A 21,209-nucleotide genomic window follows, 5' to 3' on the forward strand; every position below is an offset into this window, starting at 1 on the left:
CCATTTATCACTCCCTGACTTTGTATTACATATTTATCTGTTTATTGCCTTTTAAAATTTACCTTTGGAATGTCAGTGCCATGAAGCAAGGGGCTTGGTCTTGCTTTATCTCCATATCTAGCACAATGCTTATCTTACAGTGGGTGCTCAAAAAAAATGTGTTCAATGAGTCAATGAAAAGGGGAAGCAGCAAGGGTCAGAGCATAGCGTCCAGTGTCATGCCCGTTACCCAGCTTCCCAGGGCTGAGTCAGTAGCAGGAAGTGGGGATGCATCTTTCCCCGTACAAGAGTTTGCAGGTCCATCAACCAAGCTGGACTTTCTATTTTTTGGCTCCCTCCATCTGTGAAATGGAGCTGAACTGGCCAGTCTCCAAGGGTTCTCCCAGCTCAGATGTTCTGGGATCTGACAAGCTAATGTTCATTTCTTTGACAGGGCGGCTCTCTTTCCCGAGAGTAGGAGAAACTGGTCTGGTGTGAGACCAGGATCAAATTGCAAAGGTGAACAGCATGTTCTCAGGGCTCAGTGCCTGAAGGCAGAGAGCCGGTGCCCCTCCTCCACTCCCTCTCCATTTGGCATACTTGCTGGCCTCTTGCCACACTCTCTATCCCCCAGCCCTGGCTCCTTCCCTTCTCCTGTCGGTCTTCCAGGAGGTCCAAAAGGGCAGCTCCCAGGGTCCCTGGGAAGACTGGTGCTTCCAAGAGAGAGGCAGTGACCTTGGCTGGGGGTCAGGTTTCAGCTGCTTGTTCCTTAGTCTCTTCCATCTCAAGTGTCTGCTCCCATACCTTCCTCCCTTGAGTGCTTTAGAAGGGGCATGGTCCATTGTAGTGCAATGTTAAATCCTGAAGGGGGCGCAAGTGGTGTCGATTAGAGCAGTGGTTCTCAAACTGTGGTCCTTGTGGCAGCATCGCCAGGGAGCTTGTGAGAAATGCAAGTTTCTGGGTCCCACTCCAGACCTACTGAATCAGAAATTCTGCGGAGAGGCCCAGCCAGCTGATGCTCGCTTAAGTGTGAGAACCCATGGTGCAGAGGTCACAAAGGGGACCTGAGGACCAGGGAAACAAGTACGTCCGAGCTTCTCAAGCCTTTGTCCCTTTGGCCCCTTCTTTCCTCCTCTGCACCATCAGCGCCCCACCCCCACCCGCACACACATGTGCTCCAAGGGCTCCCAGCTAAAAATTAAAGAAAAAAAATATCCTTGACTCCACAGCCCCCTCTATCTGTGTCTCCAGTTTCTCTGCTCCCCCGAACAACAAAACTTCTTGAACAAGTTGTCTCCATTTTCACCTCCATTCCCACGCTCACCTTTTAATTTTTTTATTTTTAATAAATAAATAAATTAATTAATTTTGGGGCTGTGGCATGTGGGATCTTTGTTCCCCAACCAGGGATCGAACCCTTGCTCCCTGCAGTGGAAGCATGGAGTCTTAACCACTGGACCACCAGGAAGTCCCCACCTTTTAAAAAAATTAAGAATGTCATTCTGGTGTACTTCACGCACACACACAAAGCATAAAGAATAGTATAATAAAATCTGTGTATTTACCACACTCAAGAAAAAAATACAATCCATATTGTTGAATCCTGTGCACCCGCCGACCTATCCACAGCCCCACGGAGCCACTTCACTCTTTTTTTTTTTTTTTTTTTTTTTTTGCGGTACGTGGGCCTCTCACTGCTGTGGGCTCTCCCGTTGAGGAGCACAGGCTCCGGACACGCAGCCTCAGCGGCCATGGCTCACGGGCCCAGCCACTCCACGGCATGTGGGGTCTTCCTGGACCGGGGCACGAACCCGTGTCCCCTGCATCGGCAGGCAGACTCTCAACCACTGCGCCACCAGGGAAGCCCCCCCTTCACTCTTTAACGCACCTTGTTATAACCCTCCTTGACAAGGGAGGGTCAGGGGACACTTCTATGCCCTCAGCTTACTCTCCACCTCAGCAGCAGTCAACCCATATGGCCGCTCCCCTTTTCTGGAAGTATTTCCCAGATGTACCCTCCCTGAGTTTTCCTTCTCCCCTCCTCTGTCCTTTGCCCTCCCCTCCCATCACCCCCTCTCTGAGTCCTCCTTTTTCAGGCTTCTTAGGGAGCTCTCATAAGCCCCATCCTGGGCCCTTGTCAAGGGTGTTTATGTTCTCTCCCTAGGTCAAGGGTGCTTAATGGGGGACCACAGGGCCTGTGAAGAGAATTCAGGGGGTCCATGAACTTGGATGAGAGAAAAATTACATTTCTGATCACTAACCTGTAATTAAAATTTGGTATTTCCTTCAATTATGAGCATAGGCCCCAAATCATAACACTGTTAGTTGATTCTCCAACTTCATTACCAATAGAAATCACAACCATTTTCACATCACAGCACCGATGTTACAGTATCTTAAAATATTATATTGATCATCACTTCAGAATGACAGACATTCTCAAACCCACCACTGGATAATGTGACAACTATGGCACAGATTTAATTTTTAATGTTTTGATTATAATCGCCATATCACTGGGTGTTCTTATGCTTTTATTTTATGCATTTAAAAGTAATATTCTGAAAAGGGATCCATAAGATCCACCCAGGACCAGATGGCAAAGTGCTCAAGGCCCCAGATGCATCAGGGCCCTGCCACTCCAGTGGGTCCTAGGATTTTCACATCCCCCTATGTGCTGACTGCACGGTCTCCATCCCACCCAGATTTCTCCCCTGAATGTCCCACCAGCTTGCCATCGCCACCCGGGCTTCCAAAAGCATCTCAGGCAGAAGCATCCAACACATAACCCTTGATTCCCCAGCTCCCACAGCACCCCGTCCCTGCCGCCCCACCCCATTCTCCTCCCTCTTTCCCATCACAGTAAATGGTCTCACTCAGTACTTAAGCCCCAAACCCAGACTTCATCCTTGACTCTTTCTGTCACCCACCGCACTCAATCCACTAGCAAGTTCTGGTCACTATGATCCTAATGTGAGTTGCCAATCTGTTCACTTCCCTGCACCCTGGGTCGGGCTGCCAGCATACCCACAGGTCAGCCTCCCCGCCATGCCTCTATCAACACTCTGGGGATTCTAACATGTGGCCCAGCGTGCATTCATGTGCACAAGCGTAAGCAGAGCTATACTGAGGCTGCTCTCAGACTAGCCCATGTGTCACAAGCCTGGCTTAAATATAGACTCCCAGGCCCTGAGCTTCTGCTCCACAGAAACAGCAAGTTTATTCCTGCCATGAGACCTTCTCAAGCCTCTCCCCCAAGAGTCTCATTTGCAGACGGTCAAACTGAGACCCAGAAGACTTGCCGAAGGTCACCAGCTGGTGGGCTGTGTTCCAAGACTCCTCAGGTCTGCAGAGCAGGGTAGCTTGGGATCCTCTCGAGCGATGGGAGCTCCCTAAGCACTCTTATTAGTCCCCCACTTGTCCTGTGGCTGTCAATGGCTGGGTGGGGCGAAGGCCACCCACAGCTGGGGCCCATCACCCAATTTGCCATGCATGCTCATGGGCCCTAGGTTGGGTAATCTGGACAAGATGGGCACCGTTCAGCCAGCCCGCAGCTCTGGTGACTGATGTCAGCCTGTGTGGTGGGAGCTGGGCCCAGCCTGGGCTCAGGCACCAGCTGGAAGGGTGGAGGAAGGACCCCCATGGAGAAACAGGCCCTGGTGGGATCTGCCCCGCCCCGCACCCCCTACGCAAGACTGGACCTCCCCATTCTCTGCCACCCTCATGCTGGTAAACTCTCAGGGCTGAGATGGGGGGAATGGGGCTCTGAACTCCCACCACCCCTCTGGCCTGCAAAGAGGCTGATCTTTGGCCCTTGAGCTACTCCCTCTCCCCTTGGCCCTGGGTTTGACTTCTGGCTCTGCTACGCTCTAGCTGTGGGCCTCTAGCAGGTGAGGGCTACCTTTCTCTGAGCCTCGCTTTACCAACCTGTGACACGGGGACAGTAAACCCTGCTCCTTGTTGGGGAGGGGGCATTTGAAAAGGGCCTTGAAGGAAAGGAAAGGAGGGTTTTTTGTTGTTGTTGTTGTTGTTTCTGATACGCGGGCCTCTCACTGTTGTGGCCTCTCCCGTTGTGGAGCACAGGCTCCGGACGTACAGGCCCAGCGGCCATGGCTCACGGGCCCAGCCGCTCCACGGCATGTGGGATCTTCCCAGATGGGGGCACGAACCCTTGTCCCCTGCATCGGCAGGCGGACTCTCAACCACTACGCCACCAGGGAAGCCCAGGAAAGGAGTTTTGACAGGCAGGGGCTGCGGGAGGAAGGAGGCTACCTCGGACAGGCTAGGGATGAGCATGAAGGCATGAGCAGCCTCAGTGGCCAAGGGGACCTGCTCAAGCCAGCTTTTCCCCTGCATTATCTAAATGAAAAAGACTTCAACTGGTAAATGCATAAACAACTGTGGTCCATTCATCCAATGAACTCTACTCAGCAATAAAAAGGAATGAATTACTGATGCATGCGACAACACGGAGGCATCTCCAGTTATGCTGCACGAAAAAAGCCAGACTCAAAAGTCTACATACTGTAGGATTCTATTTATATGACTTTCTGGAAAAGTCAGAATTAGTTGTTGTCAGGGGCTAGGGCCCGGGGGTAGGGATTCACAGCAAGGGGACACAGGGGAAATTTTTGGGGTGTTGGCAATATTCTATATCATGTGATGGTGGTTACATGACTATATACATTTGTCAAAATTCATAGAACTGTACATTAAAAGAGTGAATTTCACTGTATCCACATATTGAGACTATATCTCAATATAAAAAAAACCTAGCAACACAAGGTTCTATAAAATGTCCCATATAAAAATGTGTTATAATAATAAATGTGTTTCCTCAAGCTAATCCCTCACCCTCTGAGTTTCATTCATGTATTCACTCAGAAATTATTTCTTGAGCATCCCATCTTGGGATGGGAATTAGGGTGAAGCAGGACAGGCTGAACCTTGGCCCCAGGGTTGGAAGGGCAGAGATTAGAGCCTAAGGAAGGAGAAAGGGCTTCAGCAGGGGTCCCTCAGGCACCGGGCCCCAGGCAGGGAGGGATACAGGAGCAGAGACATGGTGAGCCTGGAGGACATGCAGGGCCCAGTCAGCCCAGCCCCATTTCACATACAGGGAAACTGAGGCCCCAGTCAGGAAAGTAACTTGCAGGAAGTTACACACAGGAGCTACTGCCCTGTCTAGCCAGACATATGGACATCTGGAAGGCCAGAGCTTTGATGGTGTTGTGCATGTGTTTCGACTTAAATGCAAATTTTTGTAATGTTAAATTTAATTATTTTTCGAATGGGTAATATAAGCCCTGCCCTGTTTCCCCTACTCACAGGCCACTGAAGGGGCTTCCAGGTTTCCTCTCAGAGAAACTCTAAGCATGTACCAGCGGTAAGTATGCTTATATCCCCCTGCTTTTAGTCTATAAAAATGTCAGCTCACCATGCTGCCCCTGCGTCTTTTTTCTTAATCTAATTTGGAGATTGTTCTAGATTCATCCAGGGAGACTCGCCTTGCTGTTTTAACAGCCTCCCACTGTTTGCTTATAGCTGGGCTGTAGGTTATTTCCAGGCTTTTGCCATCACACCAGGGCTGCTGGGAACATCCTGTCCACTTGTCATTAACTCTCTTGCAAGGCTGCTTGGGGATAAATCCCTTAAACCAGAACTGCCCAGTTTAAGGGTGTGTACACTAGTGATGTGGACAAACTGCCCTGGGCAGAGGTTGTGTCTGTGGTTCCCACACTGCGTCTGGAGGAGGGGCCCTGAGCCAGGGTGTTACCTACTCGAATCCTCCAACACACATCCACATGCCCCTATCTCAGGAGCTCCCAGAGCTTCTCCTGTCAGCTCCCTTCTGACTTTCAGGTCTGCCCATAAGTGTCACCTCCTCTGAGAAGCGTTCCCTGGCCACCCCATCAAAGGTAACTGCACCCCAGTCCTACTCTACCAGCCATGACTGTGGTTTCTTCACAGCATGTCATGCATCTGAAATCACTGCAGTCATTTCCTATTTGTCTCTTCCCCCCAACAGGAATATCAGCCCCAGGAGTGCAGGGCTGCCCTGTTCATGGCCACGCCCTCTGTGCCTCTAACAGTGCCAGGCACATACGAGGTGCTCAGAAACTATTTGTTAAAAAGAACAAATAGGTCCATTTTATGTAAGGAGCACCGGATTTCCACTGAATCATTGTTTGGCTGCTAGAAAGAAGTTTGGACATCCTAACCCAGCCCCAGCTGCCCCTGGAGCCCTGTGAGAGGTATGGCCAGAGGGCCAGAGTGCTGGGCAGACCACTGGTCCAAGGGCAGGAAGAAAAGGGGAAGAAATGCTGCACAGAGGCTGGAGGGCAGGGGGGCAGGAGCCGAGGGAGGCCCACGGCAAGGGAGGTAGCCAGCCTGTGGTATCTGCAGGAGGAATGTTCCAGAAACCTGACACAGTCTCGGGGCTCATTTGTCTGTTCGACAAACTCATTCAGAAGTGCCAGGACTCTTGCGGGGCACTGGGGAGAGAGCGGTAACCAGGGCGGGCTGGTTCCTGCTTGAGGAGGGGTGCCAGGGGTGGCCCCAAGGGCCTTACTTAGCCCATTTCATCCTTGGTCTCATCGCTCCCATTTCACAGATGAGGAAAAGAAGCACAGAGAAGATGAGCCCGTCCCCCAAGTCTCACAGCTTGGGAGTGACAGAGGCTGGCTTGGGACACAGGCCTTCAGGCTCCTGGGACCACAGCCTTCACCACTCCAGCGGGCTGCTTGTAGCAGCCAGACTCCAAGGCAGCCCCGATGATCACCCTCCCAGTACTCATGCCCCAGTGTGGTCCGACTGGCCAGTGTGACCAACAGGACACTGTAGAAATGTTGGTGGTGAGCCCGTGGTGACATCGTCACATTGTGACTTCTGCTTTGCCCCCTCTTGAATCTCTTGCTTGGGGGGGAAGCTGGCCCCCATGTCCTGAGGACCCTCAAGCAGCCCTGAGGAGGGACCCATCTGGAGAGGAACAGAGGGCCCCCACCACCAGCTAGTACCACCCTCCCGGCCCTGTGCTGGGGCCACCTTAGGGGCTGATCCTCCAGCCTTAGTCAAGCCTTCAGATGACCACAGCCCCGGCTGACATCCGAGTGTAACTGCATGGAAAAAACCCCGAGTGGGAACTACCTTGTTAAGGGGCTCCCGATTCCTGACTCTCAGAAACGGTGAGAGATAATAAATGTTTGTGGTTCCTCTAACTTCCTGAACATCTTAGGGTAACGTGTTATGCCACAATAGATGACTGTAACTACTGTACTGCTTTTGCAGAGGTCACAGAAGTCAGACCCTCTTTCTCGCCGGCCCTGCCCCCTTTGCCTGGTCCATCACATTCTGCCCTGCCATCCGCAGGCTTCACTTTCCTCATTTTCCCAATGGAACTAACTTTGTGGCTGTGAGCCTGATGGCCAAGGTTGGCCACTCCTCCTCTGCCTGGCTCCAGCCCCTCCCATCCCCTCGGGGCCCACACAGGCCCTGACCCCTTGGCTCAAGGCAGAGGGGGTTGTCTTGTTTTTCCTGAGCTGCCAGGCCCAGACTTCCTAGGCTATTTTCCTCCCTGCAGGAGATTCTGTTGCTTTTCTTCTGGGTCAGGGCTCAGAGTAAGCAGAGTGAGTGGGCAGGGAGCCAAGAGTGGAGAGTGTCAGGGACCAGCGGGCTGTCGAGGAGGATTGCGATTTTCCACTCTCAGCTCAAGCTGCGATTCCCGACACAGGCCCGGCTTCGCCAAACTTCCAGCTGGAGCGCGGAGTCTAGTGTGGGCCTGGTGCATGGCGCTGAGAGTCAGGCGCTGGTCCAATCACAGCTTTGGTGTTTGCTTTCTGAGCCAGTGATGGAGCTTCTCTGAGTCTCAGTGTCCTCATCAGAAAATGGGGCTCATTGATTCCTCCTTGCAGAGGGGCTGGTGTGGGTGCCTCTGTCGCCTGGATGTGGGTGCCTCTCATAAGCTGGGAAGGAGCTGCCAGGGCTCTGGCCTCAGGTTCAGCTATCCCTTTGTGGTTGTCTGTATCTAAACCTTGATCTTGGAAGGATTGTCTACAATGAGGCCCAGTGGATGAGGCTGCCTTATTCTCCCAAGTGTAGGAATTGGGAGTTTGATCAAGAGGAAGTAAAGAAGCACATTTCTTGCAGTCACTCACCTTCCTGCCACCTGTGCATCAGCCCTTACACAGAGTGGGGTGGTGTGTCCATTTTGCTTGGCAAGTATCTACTTAGTGCTTGTTATGTGCTGGACACTGTTCTAACCTCTATGTATATTAAATCCCACCCTCTGTGGTAGGAAATATTATCAACCCATTTTACAGATGAGGCACATAGAAGTTAAGCAGCTTGTCCAAGGACAGACAGCTCATCAAGGGCAAATCCAGGCTGTCTGGGAGTAACTCTCCCAGGCTGCACTTCAAAGCTGGCTTGACTGAAGTGATCATGTGACAGTAACCCCAGCTCCCCTCCCAGCCCCAGCTCCACCTGGGGGAATGGAGTCAAGTGTGTTCTAGATGGAAGGAGGCCTTGCTGGGGTATCTCCCCATGTAGCAACAGGGTTTCCTGCTGGCGCAACTCTGGTGTATAACTCTGATCCCCAGCAGCCTGGAGGAAAAGAGACATTGCTCCATCCTTGACAAATGAGTAAACTGAGGCCCAGAGAGGCCAAGCATTACCCACAGCTGGTAAGTGAGGATTTGAATCCAATGGCCAAGCTCTTTCCCTCACCCATCCCCCCATCCCCCATCTCTGGTGGGCAAGGCTGATATTGAAAACAGGGTGACAGGGATAGGACCAGTGTCAGGCAAAGAGGGGAGGAGCAGGTCCAGACGTCCATTGCCACTGCCCATCACCGGGGGCAGGACAGAAAGTGGCCACAACAGTTCCCAGCACCTGAAAGCCTCGAGAGCAGGGTCAGGCCCAGGGAGGTTGGGCCTGGGCCCTGATGAACATGCTGGTCTCATCCTGGCCACACTCTGCCGACTCTCTGTGTTCCAGCCACACCAAACATTTTTCACTCCTTCAAGATCACTTTGCTCCATTCGAACTGCTAATCCACTCTTTGGATCTCAGCTCTGTCCTTCCTCCTGGAGCCATCCCTCCATCAAGGCTGGGCCCCCTATTATCCACTCCTAGAACAGGTGAGCCCCTCCCTCACAGCATGTATCATGGTTTATCATTACACGTGAGAAATTACTAGGTTAGTGTCTCTTCCTCTGCTCCCAGAGGGGAAAGACCAAGTCCTCCTTGCTTACTGCTGAATCCTCATCACCTGCACAGTGCCTAGCATGTAAGCTTGCAGGAAGCATCAGTGGAGGGGATGATGAAGTGCATGGAGGAATGAACACTCTACCTGGCAAATTAAGTTCAGAACAGTGCATATGTGCACGTGTGCAGGCCTGTATTTCTGCACATAATCCCAGAGCTTCATAACTGTAAGGACGCATGGATTTTTCATGAGGTTTCTGACATGCTGTGTGTCCTGTCACCACAAGATTGTCCCTGCCAATGACCCTGGGGTGAATGTAGTCGAGTCATTCCTCCACCCAGGGTCAGTGTACTCATCTGTAAAATGGGTGGCATGGAGAGGCAGTCAGTGTAGTGATTAAGAGGGTGAGGTCTGGAGCCAGCTGGCCTGGGTTCAAGCCTACCTCCCTCACTTCCTAGATGTGTGAACTCTCTGGGCCTCAGTTTCCCCACAATAAATGGGAATCATAACAGTCCTCACCTTTTAGGGTATCATGAGGTTCAATGAGTCAGTGTTTGTCAAACACGTATGATAGCGCCTGGCACAGAGACAGTCCTGTTTGTGGAGTAGCCACAGCAACGCATTCACCCCGGAAGAGAGAAGAAGCAGTAACCGCATCTCCTACTTCCCTGCAAGCAGATGCAGCGCCAGGCACGCTCCCAGACCTCAGCATGCACTAGTTATTTGGGCCTCACAGCAAACTCAGGCATGTGCTTACCATTGTCCCCAGTTTACAGATGGAAAAACGGTGACTCAGGCTTTTCCCACACTTGCAGAGCTTTAAATCTCACAGATACAAGGTCGAGTGAACAAAAGCAAATTGTAGAAAGAGATAGACAGTGTGACCACTTATATAGGAAACAAATATACATCGGTTAGGGAGGGACCTGGAGTAGGAGGTCATCAACACAGAACTCACAGTAGCCATCTCTGGTGGGGGAAGGAGGCAGGAGAGGGTGAGGGGCTTAACTGGGTTGGTAGGGTTTTGTTTCTTAAGCTGGGTTGTGGGGACAAGAAATTTCATCTGATCTTTCTCTCTACCTTTTCATACATCTAAAGCATTTCAGTTAAAATTTCAAATGCATAGAGTGAACAGCAAGGAAACTAACCAGGAGATGATCAGGGGATTGGGATGACAGTGATTTTTTTCCCTCTGTGTCTTCACACACTTCCATATTTCCCAATTTTTGCACACTGAAAATTCGTCAAAAGCTGAGAAAAACAACTGGGCTGCTGGCAAGAGGTAGAGCTGGAACTGGACCCTAGGTCAGCATGTCCCCAGCCGCTTTATTTACAGCCTCTCCCTAGCTCATCTCTGCGCCTGGGGGACCCATTTACAGTCTCTGCAGAACTTTCATATGGGGGTTCCCCTCAACTGCTTGGGAATCACCTTCCATCCTTCAGCCCTACTTGGTAGACCAACGAGTGTTGGACTGGAGCCAGGAGTAAAGGGCCACAAGGCTCCGCCAGCATGAGCTTCTGAGGCTCTGTTCCTCTGTCCAGAGGAAGCTGTTTTGCTTTCAGCTTCAAGAGTCCCCAGTCATCTCCTTGCCTGCAGGCCCCACCAAATCTCTGCATGATTTACTTCATTTTGTCCTCACCTGAGGTACTTGTTTTCATGCTCCCCACTTGGCAGATGAGGAAACTGAGGCCCAGGGAGGAGAAAAAGGGACTTTCCCAAGATCACACAAGGTGGGACACAGAGAAGTGGGTCGGGTTCCTGTGCTGACTCCAAGATGGACTGCCTTCCTGTGCCCAAGCATGTTTTCAACAGCGGGCTTCCCTGGGCTCTGACTCTATGCCGGGCACTGTCTTCAGCCCTGCATGTATATTACTTCATTTAATCTCCACGACAACCTGCAAAGTGGCTTCTACTAGTGTCCTTGTTTCACAGACAAGAAAGCTGAGGCACAGACTGGCAAAATGATTGAGAACACACACCCAGCAAACAGTAGAGATGTGATTCAAATTCAGTCAGTGGGGCCCCAAGGCCCACGCTCAGTCTCTGTGGGATTTACCCCAGGCCCTGGGCCAAGGATGGAGGTTGTAACAGTGAGGACGCCTAGACGGAAGTTCAGGGTTCCCTCAGCTTTCAAGGGCTGCCCCTGATGACTGAGGTGCTACCTGAATTTACTCTGGCAAAAGAGCCCTAGAGAAGTTCTCTTTGGCTGAGGGCCTCCTGGGAGAAGGGGAAAATCTAGCACCTGTGAGTTTTCCCTCTGATGGCCAAGGGCCTTGCTGTTCCCCAGGCCCCAGTTGGGTACCCAGGGACCAGGTCACAATGGACGTGTCTTGTTTATTGTGTTGAGAGCGTGGTTTCTGGCATCAGACAGCCTGAGTGTGAACCTGACCTCACCCTTCCTGGTCTTGTGACCTTGGGCAAGTCACCTCACCTCTTGGTGCCTCAGTTTCCTCATCTGTTAATGGGCAAACAATCTTAGGCTCATTGTGAGAATTCAGTGCAATAATTCTCACAAGGCACATAGGACAGTGTCTGGCACACAGGAAGTGTTCCATAAATGCTGGCCATAACTCCTGTTCTGTTTCTTTATCTTACCCTCTGGGTGGGAGGTAGGATTTTAAATTCCACTTTGCAGAGGAACTACTTGATGCAGGTGGCTTCCCCAGGGCCCACAGCTGGTTGGTGGCCCCACTGGGACATGACCCCTGACTCAGGCTCCATTCCAGACATTTCAGAGCTGACTCTGGGGTTAAGCAAACGCTCAGAGGCCAGAGGCCAGGCAGAGGTTCAGGCTGAGGGGCAGACCTGGGGCCTGTTTTCTCACATTTCCTGCCCAAGGAGTGAAGGGGAAGGGGTCTGTGTATATCCCAGCCAGGCCAAGCTCTGGGGCCCGGGAGGAGAGAGCCAGAAGCTGCCCGTATGGGATGGCCTGTTCCTTTGGGGAATCCTGCATGAGGGGCTCCACTGCCTCTGCTCCCTGGTCATCCCTACGCCCAGGGCATCTGTGCAATCCATTTCTAGGTTCCCTCCTTGGAACAATAACCCCATTCTTCCAAGAAGTAGATGCTGTCCTCCCCACCCCCTTCCCCAGCCCCAAACTCCTTAGAGGAGCCAGCGGTGAGGTTAGGAAATCAAACCTCAAGACATTTTGTTCGGCAACCAAGATTCATTTCTTGTTTGGATAACCGAAGGCTGAAAATGCCAAGAATTTACGGGCAGCCTGGGGAGGCCAGGGCAGCTGGGAGCCCCGGCCAGTTTGGGAGGATCTTGGGCTGGGCCAGGACCCCACGCTGAGCTCCCGCTGGATGCACTTTCGATCCTCGTTCAGCCAGGCAAGGCCTCGCGACCGCTGGGCCGAGGGGCCGAGTTATTCTGAGGTTTGACGTCAGGGACCTGGAGCGAACAGCAGAGGCTGGGGGGCTCCTGCCCAGCCTCTGACCCTTCCCTGCTTGGCTTTGGGTGCAGAAGGGGAAGAGGAAGAGGCCCCAGCTGAGCCTGGCTGAGGGGTGGGGTGCTAGCCATCGGGCTGGTGTGTCCTGGGTCCTCCAGTGTGGACAGAGCATGTGGACACCGGGGAGGTAGAGGCAGGAGGGATGGATGGCCCAGGGGTGAGGGGAGACCAGAGCAAGAGACTGGGAGAGACTCAGGTAGACGCCAGCCAGACAGGAGAGAGAATAAGAGTGACAGAGGCACCCGCGGAGTTAGAGAAAGCGAGTCAGGCCACTGTGAGAGCCCTAGGACAAGAGGCAGACAGACACAGAGACAGAGAGAGGCAGAGACACACAGAGAGATCGGCAGAGGGGGCCAGCAGTTCTCGGTACAGGTAAGAAAGTGGAGGGCTCCACGGTTTCCCGGTTCAGAGTCTGCCCCGCCCTCAGCAGAAGCTTTGCTGCCCTCAGGTGCTGGGGGTGGGACGGGAGCCTGGGGACTTGCGTTTCCTCACGCTCCTCATGTGAAGGAACGGGTCTCCTTGCGGGGCACGGGAGAAGGCCAAGTATGGCACTTCCTGGCTTGGAGGCTGGGGCGCTGAGGGCATGACAGGACAAGAGTGGGGCTTTATCGAGCACCTGCCATGGGCAGATGCTTTCTGGACTCTGCCTCTCTTGACCCTACATCAAATGTCAGGAGTAGGACCTTTCACTCTCCTTCTTGCAGCTGAGGCTCCCAGAGCTAATCCGAGGTGGACTCAGGAGCCAGGCGCTAACCACTGGTCTGCACGGCCCAGCGAGGGAAGCCTGCTCTCCAGCTGGCTCTGTCCCCCCCATCCCTGTCCCCGCGACGTTCCTGCTGCAGCTCTTCACCCAGATGAAGGGGTGCAGCAGAGCCAAGAGCTGATGTGCAGCCCGCTGAGCTGATAGCGGCTCCAGACATGAGTCACTGGGGCAGAGGCTTCCAGGAGGAGGGAGAGGGAAGAGGAAGAGGAGACTAGTAGAAGGAAGGGGAGGGGAGGGGTGCCTGGAGGGGAGTGAGGATGGGGGAGAGGGAGCGGGGGTGGGGCACCCCCATGCCCCCTGAGCATAGGCAGGAGGACACCACAGCAGAGTGCTGAAAGAAGAGAGTAGGTATTGGAGGTTCGGGAATTCTGAGGCGGAAGGGAGCACCCCATTGTCTCAGATCGGGCTTCTCCCACCTCGCTGACACCTGCAGAGTTGGAGAAGGAAGCTGGACTTTGGGTCTCGCTGCTGTGCCCTTCCGGCAAGGTCCTTCCCCTCTCTGGCCTCAGTTTGCTCGCCTGTATACTGGGAACAGGGAGAGGGGTTGGGGGCATGGGCTGAGCAGGTATTGGCTATGGCGAGCTTGCAACAGGGAGGCTCTTCCCTGCACCGTCCCAGCTGAACGAATCTTGCTGAGAGCTCAGTCTGGGAGGCCAGTCTTCCCCAGTCATCCCTGGTCATCCCTGATGGCCATGGTGATGAGAATACTTTGAAACTCATTTTTTTTCTCTTCTGGGAGATTACAGCAGAAGCCAAAAAGAGGCCCTCAAGTTTCAAATACTCTGAGATAAGCCCAGACCAAGAGAATACACAAGAGAAGAGCCAGAGGCAGGTCATGGTCACAGAAGGTAGCAAGCATCCCTAACTAGAGGGAGAGAGATGACTGTTCAGGGGCCTTGTATCTCTGAGCCAGGCGCCACATGTCTCATCTGGGGGAGGAAGAACTCAAGAATTGCAGGATTTGTGTTTCTCTCCAGGGAGAACTCCTGATAGAAACAGCCAACATTGATTGAGAATTTACTGTACGCCTGGTGCCGGGCAAAGGACTTCATATGCATCATCGCATTAAATATTCATAAAGGTAGATAGTGTTGTCACCACATTTTATAGGTGAGGAAACTGAGGCTCAGAGAGGTGAAGCAACTTGCCTCAAGTCACACAGTCAGAAAGGGGCAGAATGGGTCTCGAATCCCAGAAGTTGGGCTCCAGAGTTGGGGCTCTCACATTCCAGGCTATGCTGCTGCCAAGGAGGTGACAGGATCCAGAGGAAAGTGACTGCCACTGGGTCTGACCTTGTGGCAGGCTCCACCGGCACAGGGTGACCTGGCATTAACCCAAAGACCAAAGGGCATGAAGGGGGCACTCAACGCAAGGGTACCCAGGAGATGGCACAACAAACCTCTGCTTGGACCCCAACAGAGACCAGGCAGGATTGGGGACCCCCGAGAATACCAGCATGGACAAGTGACACTCCCTGCCCCAAGGTTACCTGCTACCCTTGGACTGACTTGACCAGGATTGAGCTTCCCCCACCCAGTGGTGCAGAGCTCCAAATAGAGATGATGTTGAATGAAGTAAAAGCCTACTGAGCTACTGTATCCTTGCCCAGGTGAGCTACCCCACGTCTTCATATGTTGTAGCCGGGCAGCAGGCTGTGAGTGGTGCTTGAGTGGTCTCACTGGTCCTCCCAGCCACCCCCTTAACATACTGTTCTTCTCTCCACTTTGCAGAAGGGAAAACTGAGCCTTGCTCATCAACAGCCACGTGGCTGGGGCCGGGATGTGAACTCAGGTCCACCTGATTCCCACATCAGTACTCTTTAGCCCCATGGTGCTCCATGGTGACCCCTGCCTGGGATTATCAGGCTATGTGGACAGATACCTGGAGAGGACACTCCACCGCTAGATAAAGAGGCGAGGTGGGTGACTTCCTGACCTGAAAACCACTGGTTTAAATCCATCATTTGGCTCAGCCAATGTTATCCAAGCACTAGACACCCAGGGGAGTCAAAGATGGATGAGAGGGTGAGACCTGGGGGAGAAAAAGCAGGTGGGAGGTGAGAGAAGTGTCCACAGGAGAGGTGACAAGGTCTGAGCCAGGGCAGTGGCCAGGAAGACGGGAGGATGACCTGAGACGCTGAGGCAACAGGATGGATGGGACCTGCTGCCTGGGGGTGAGTTGGGGGTGAAGGACACCCCAGGGCCATAGGTGACCTACTGGCTGGGTGGTAATGTCTTCAACAGCACAGGTGGGCAGGGGAGGGAAGAGCTGAGTTTCAGGCAGCTTTGGAGTTGAGACACTGTGAGCCCTCGGAGAGGAGATCAGGAGCCCATCAGATGTTGGTTTGGTGTCACTGGGGGGCAGGTTGGAGACGGTGCTGCTGGAAGTGACAGGGGCAGCCCTGTGGGTTGTGCCACGAAGTGTGAGAGGAAGCAAAGAATGGAGACTGTGTCCTAGGAAACACCAACATTTCGGGGTGGGGGGAGGAGCAGGAGTGGCCTGAGAGATTGGAGGACCCTTGTGTATCCATGCATTCATCCATTCAACAGACATGTATTGAGCACCTACTATGTGCCAGGCACTGTTCTAGGCCCTCGGAACCCAGTAGTGAACCAAACAGACATGGCTCCTCCCTTCTTGGGGCTCACAGACCAAAAGGAATGCTTTTAAGAACAGGTGGTGGTAGGTGTTTGTTAAGGGAGAAAACCAAAGCTGAGAAAAGGGACAGAGAGTGGCAGAAGGATTGTGGCTATTTTGAATGGGGTGGACAGGCAGGGCCTTTCTGAGGAGGTGACATTTAAGCACTAGACCTGAGGTGGGTCAGGAGTGAGCCACAGAAGTGTCTGGGTGAGGGGTGTTCCAAGCTGTAAGGATTTTTGTTCAATAAGAGAATAACTAAAGAGAATGGGAGTCCTAGGAGGGTTTTGAGGAGAGGATCTAGCTTAGGTTTTAACGGGACCCCTCTGTCTGCTGAGTGCAGAATGAACTAATGGGGGTGAGGGTGGAAATGGAGCCCAGGGCAGCGGCCATGATGACCATACAGGTAGGAGATGGAGGTGGCTGGTCCTGGGTGGAGGTAGGGAAAATAGTTGGAGTAGCAGCTGAGGACTGGCTGATGGAGACTGTTTCTAGAAGGATGATATTGGTCAGCAATATTAAATTTGCCAAGAAGTCAAGTAAGATGAAGACTGAGCCGTGGCCATTGGATGTGGGAAGTGGGAAGTGGGAAGTGGGAGGCTACTTAGGGAAAGGAGGGAATGGAGGAGGAAGTGGAGGCAGAGCTTGTGGATTTCTGAGAGCCAGACCAGACGTCAGAGGGTGTGGGGGTTGGAGAAGGGGCTTGTTCTCCTTCCTCCTCATTCTCTTCTTTCTCCTTCTTTTTTAACATGGGAGATACTTGGATGCAATTAAGGACTGAGGGGAAGGAACAGCGGAGAGGGAGGTGTTGTTAGAGACACAAGAGGGCATGGTTGGTTTGAGGAGGTTGAGGGGCTGCAAGGGATGGGACCCACAGGTAGGGAAGAGTGGCCTTGGCTCATGGAGGAACACTTCCCTCTGAGCCAGAGAAAGGCCCTGGGGACTGGTGGGTACACGGGTGAATCTGCAAGTGTGGGGCAGGCCCCATTTCTCTTTGAAGTAGGAGGTCCATGGTCTGGTGAGAGGATGGGCAGGGGGTGAAGATGGAAGCCTGAGGAGGAGGTGAGGTTTGGCATGACCCTTATGGGACTGGAAACAGCTGCCTGAAGAGACACACACAGATTTCGAGGCAGCATGGAGCCCTCTGGGTTGGGCTCTGGTGTATGAGGCCAAGAGCTCCCTTGAAGGGGGATCCAGGGGTGGGATGGTGGCAGCTGGAAGTGCTGCAGGGCAGGAGGGGTGGGGGGCAAGTAGGCAGGGACTATGGGAAGATGGTGAGTGGGGGGCTAGGGAGATAGACGGCCAGGGCAGGAGTGAAACAGGAGGTTAAGTGTGTATTCGACTGTGTGCACAAATCAGCTTGATTAGATACATATAGTGCAACCTCTCCACCTGGGGGATGGCTCAACCCAGGGTATGCAGAAGGCAATCCTTTGGAAAACAGGAGGAAACCACCAGAACTTCAGTTTATATGATGTCATATCTTATCTTCTTAAAGTTCCATTTTCACTTGTCTCATACCCTATACATATTATATTAATCTGGGTGCACGTGCATAAATTCTAAATAAATATGCGTGTATTGGGGGAGCGAAGCATTGTTTGCTGATCGGGCAAATGATTTGAAAAATTTGGAAACCATGGGTAAGGAGGGACTGCTCCCCATCTTGGACACCACAGGATGCCTTTCCCGCCCCCACCCCACCCAGGGCCAAACCTGCCTCGTTCACCTCTGTACTTCAGTGTCTTGCCTAGGGCCTGGCACATGGAGGGTGCTCAGAGTGTCTGCTGAAAGTATGAGGACAGGAGACCCTAGAGTGGCCCTGGCCTTGGGCCAAAATGGCAGTGGGGTCCTCAGCTCCTTGATCTCTGCCACGCTGTATTCAATTCATCAGCAGAGTCCATTCGCGGCCTCTTCAGAATATACTAGAACCTGACGGCTACACCCCCTCCCCCAGCCCTGTCCTGCTCCACACCTCGATCACTTCTTGCCTGGTGGCTGCAGTGGTCTCTTCCTTGGGCTCCCAGCATCGAATCTTCTCCTACAGTCTATTCTGTTAAAACTAAATCAGGTGTTTCTCACCTGCTCAAAACCCTGCAATGGCTCCCGTGATGCTCAGAGAAAGAGCCAAAATCCTTCCCAGTGGCCTCCAAGGCCCGACATGGTCTGCCCTCCCCTCATCTCTCGGATTTTGTCCCTCACCCCTCTGTCCTCCTCCTTTCTGCTCCAGCCACACTGGCCGCCCTGCTGTTCCCCAGGTAACCTAACTACATTCCCACCACACAGCCTTTGTACTTACTGATCCCTTTGCCAGGAATGCCCTCCCACCAGATACCTTCCTGGGTTGCCTCATCACTTCGCTTGTTCTCTGGGCTCAAACGTCACCTCCGAGAAGTCCTCTCGGATTATCTGACCTCAAATAGTCACCTCTGGTCATTCCTTGCCTTTTCCCCTTTTTCATTTTGCTTCACCACCTGACAGAATAGATATTTATTGTTCATCTCTTTATTGCCTCTTTCTTCCACTAGTCCAGATGGGGATGTACGGTTCTGTTTACTGTTGTATCCCCAGTGCCTAGGCTGGGCCTGGCCCTTAATCGGATGAATGAATGAATGGCAGTTAGGGAGTCAGGTTTCCAGCTCTGACTCCGCCCAGTCTTGCTGTGTGGCCTCAGGCCCCTCTCTTTCTGGGCCTCATCATCCCAACTCTTACAATTCGGAGACAAAGGACCTATCAGCCCGGCCATCTGTGTCCAGGGCAGGCCTCTGGGGTAGATGTTTCACCTGCTGCTTGCTGCGCACCACCCCCCTGCAGGCCCAACCCTTACCTTCTGCAACCACTGTGTGTTGTTCTCTAGCATTTTTTCCAGCTGTCGTACCCGCTGGGTCGGCCAGTCCCCTAGGTTCAGTGCGGCTGCCGGGGAGTCCCTCTGAAGGCTGTTGGAGCCCCCGAAGGCCTCGGGCTCGCGTGGGCAGGGCTCAGGCTCAGGCAGCACGAAGGTGTAGCTGCACTGGCCGTGCTGGACTCGGTGTGCCCGGCGGCGCCCGCCGGCCTCCTGCCCCCTCCGCTGGGCCACCGTCGTGGTGGCCACTATGAGGAGGAGGCCACTCAGCAGCATGGCTGGCCGGGAAGGCATCCAGAGATGTGATGGCGAGGTGTGTCAGGTCAGAGCCCAGGGGCCGTGCCTGTCCACCGCCTGTCTCCCTGCCCAGTTTGCACCCACCGTGGCCAACAGTGGCCAGTCCCGCCTGCACAGCCGCTGCTGCTGCAAAGCCCTGTTTGGCCAAGCTCCGTCCAGGCGGCTATTTATACTTGCTCCAAATACCACAGCTGCTCCGCTTCCTCCCACCGCCTCAGGATCCCGCCCCAGACACCCCCTCACCTCTCTTCTTCCCCCTTTCCCTTCCTGCCTCCTCACTCTTGTCCGCACACTGCTGTGTCCCTGCCCTGGCTTGCCTGCCTCGCCTCTGAGTCCTTGGATTCTCCAGGGGAGGCCTGGCCTCCCTGCCTGAGCGGAGGAAAGAAAACAACAGACACACAAACCCCCAAGCTGCCCGCTTTGGAAAACCAAAGGCAACTGAATTCTCTCTTCCTGTCTCTGTCTCTCGGTGTCTCTCTCTCCAACCTCCCCCCACAGGGAGGCTGGGATCTCAAATTTCAGCCCCCAACGCCTTCCCCTTCTCTCCCCGCTCCACCTTCCCCCCTTTGATTCCCAGTTAGCCTTGGAACACAGTGAAGTGACCTTACAGGGAGCAAAGGGGAGGGGGGCAGACGGGTGAGGCTGGGGAGGAGGCAGCCAGTTCAATCTGTTTCTGGAGACAGAGAACATCCTTGCAAAGCCAGGGAAGTGGGCGCCCCAGCCGGAGCGGGCTCCCATCCTCCTCTCTCCCTCAGGGTCTGGAGGGACACTGGGCCTTAAGGTTGCCCTGGCTCCGTTGCTGTGACAGTAATGAGAGATTGTCCTGTCTTGGGGCAGATTGTTCTGGGGCCGCCTTTGGCTGGAGTGGAGAAGTAGATCTGGGGGAGAGGAGACTGGGGTGCAGCAGTGTCTTGACCAGCTCCCGAGTTAGTGGCATCTGGCTCTCAATCCTCCTGCCCCAACTACTGGCCCTGAGACCTTGGGTGGGCAACTTCACCTCTCTCGGCTTCCGTACGCTGGTGTGTAAGCTGGGTAAACCCCATCTCTTGCATGAGGAATGTATATGAGTTCTGCACGTGGGGACTGAGGAATTTTTTATTTACTTGTTAACTTGTTTACTGATTCAAATCCTGGCTCCACCACTTATCAGCTGTGTGACTTCGGGCAAGTCACTTAACCCCTCTGTGCTTCCATTTCCTCTTGGTGAACAGAGAGAAATAATACCATGCACTTCACAGGGTGTGAAAATTATGAGTTACAGCAGCGCTGGCACAAGGTGAGCGCTAAACAAATGCTTTTGGTTGTTGCTGTCATCAGTGTCACAGTTATTATGTACCTCCCCTCCCCCACCCTGCTGGAATGTAAACACCACAGGGGCAAGGATTTGTCCTTGGGGGACCTGGTTGCTGGACAAAAGGTGCCCAGGAGTTGGTTGGGCCCCTCCTATGTGGGCTGCCTTCTGGCTTTCTCTGCTTGTTTTCCCAGAGTGGGGGCTTATCCGGCTGTTTGGCATTGTTTTTTTCCCTTTGTCTTCCCAAATCCTGACGGAGTTTTGAAGTGGGCAGGCTGCTTGGGACAGCAGCAAAGTAGGGGCTCATCCGGGGGACTGAGAACATGAAACCAGGTGTGTGAGGCTTTGGCAGGAAAAGGAAAGGCAGCTGGTCATCAGCCACCAGCATTCACGGAGCCCTGCTTGCCCACCGCTGCCTCCACTGTCTCCACTGTAAAGGGGGTAACAACACCTCTGCCCTTGCAAGAAAGAAGAATGTTAATGTAAGTCACGAGTTTATCACAGTGCCGGGCGCAGATGAGCCCAGAGTAAGGGCAGCTATCGTTAAGATTGTGTAGGTTGAGCCTCAAGATAATCTCAGTAAGGCCAGCACTATTATCCTCCCCATTTTACAGAGGAGAAAACTGAAACCCAGAGAAGGAAAGTGAATTGTCCAAAGTCACACAGCCTGGAGGGGATTGACCCGGAAGTGGCGAAGGTGGGCAGGCTCAACAGCCATGCTGGCCCCAGAGCGCATCCCACTTCCT

At 53.3% G+C, this 21,209-nt stretch overlaps 1 protein-coding gene across 1 annotated transcript in view; it reads right to left on the minus strand.

Annotated features, from left to right (window-relative positions):
* ANGPT4 (angiopoietin 4) overlaps positions 1–19,169 on the minus strand; it is a gene marked incomplete at both ends in the record, with an annotated part of 39,030 nt that extends 19,861 nt beyond the window's left edge. Inside the window, one exon of the mRNA XM_081256710.1 lies at positions 18,861–19,169. Within this exon, the coding sequence (XP_081112836.1) occupies positions 18,861–19,169 (309 nt within the window). The remainder of the gene's footprint in view (positions 1–18,860) is intronic.
* Between the last annotated feature and the right edge of the window lie 2,040 nt (positions 19,170–21,209).

This window comes from Mesoplodon bidens (genome assembly GCF_964165515.1).
Source record: "Mesoplodon bidens genome assembly, chromosome: 15".
In the NCBI taxonomy this organism is placed as follows: Eukaryota; Metazoa; Chordata; class Mammalia; order Artiodactyla; family Ziphiidae; genus Mesoplodon; species Mesoplodon bidens.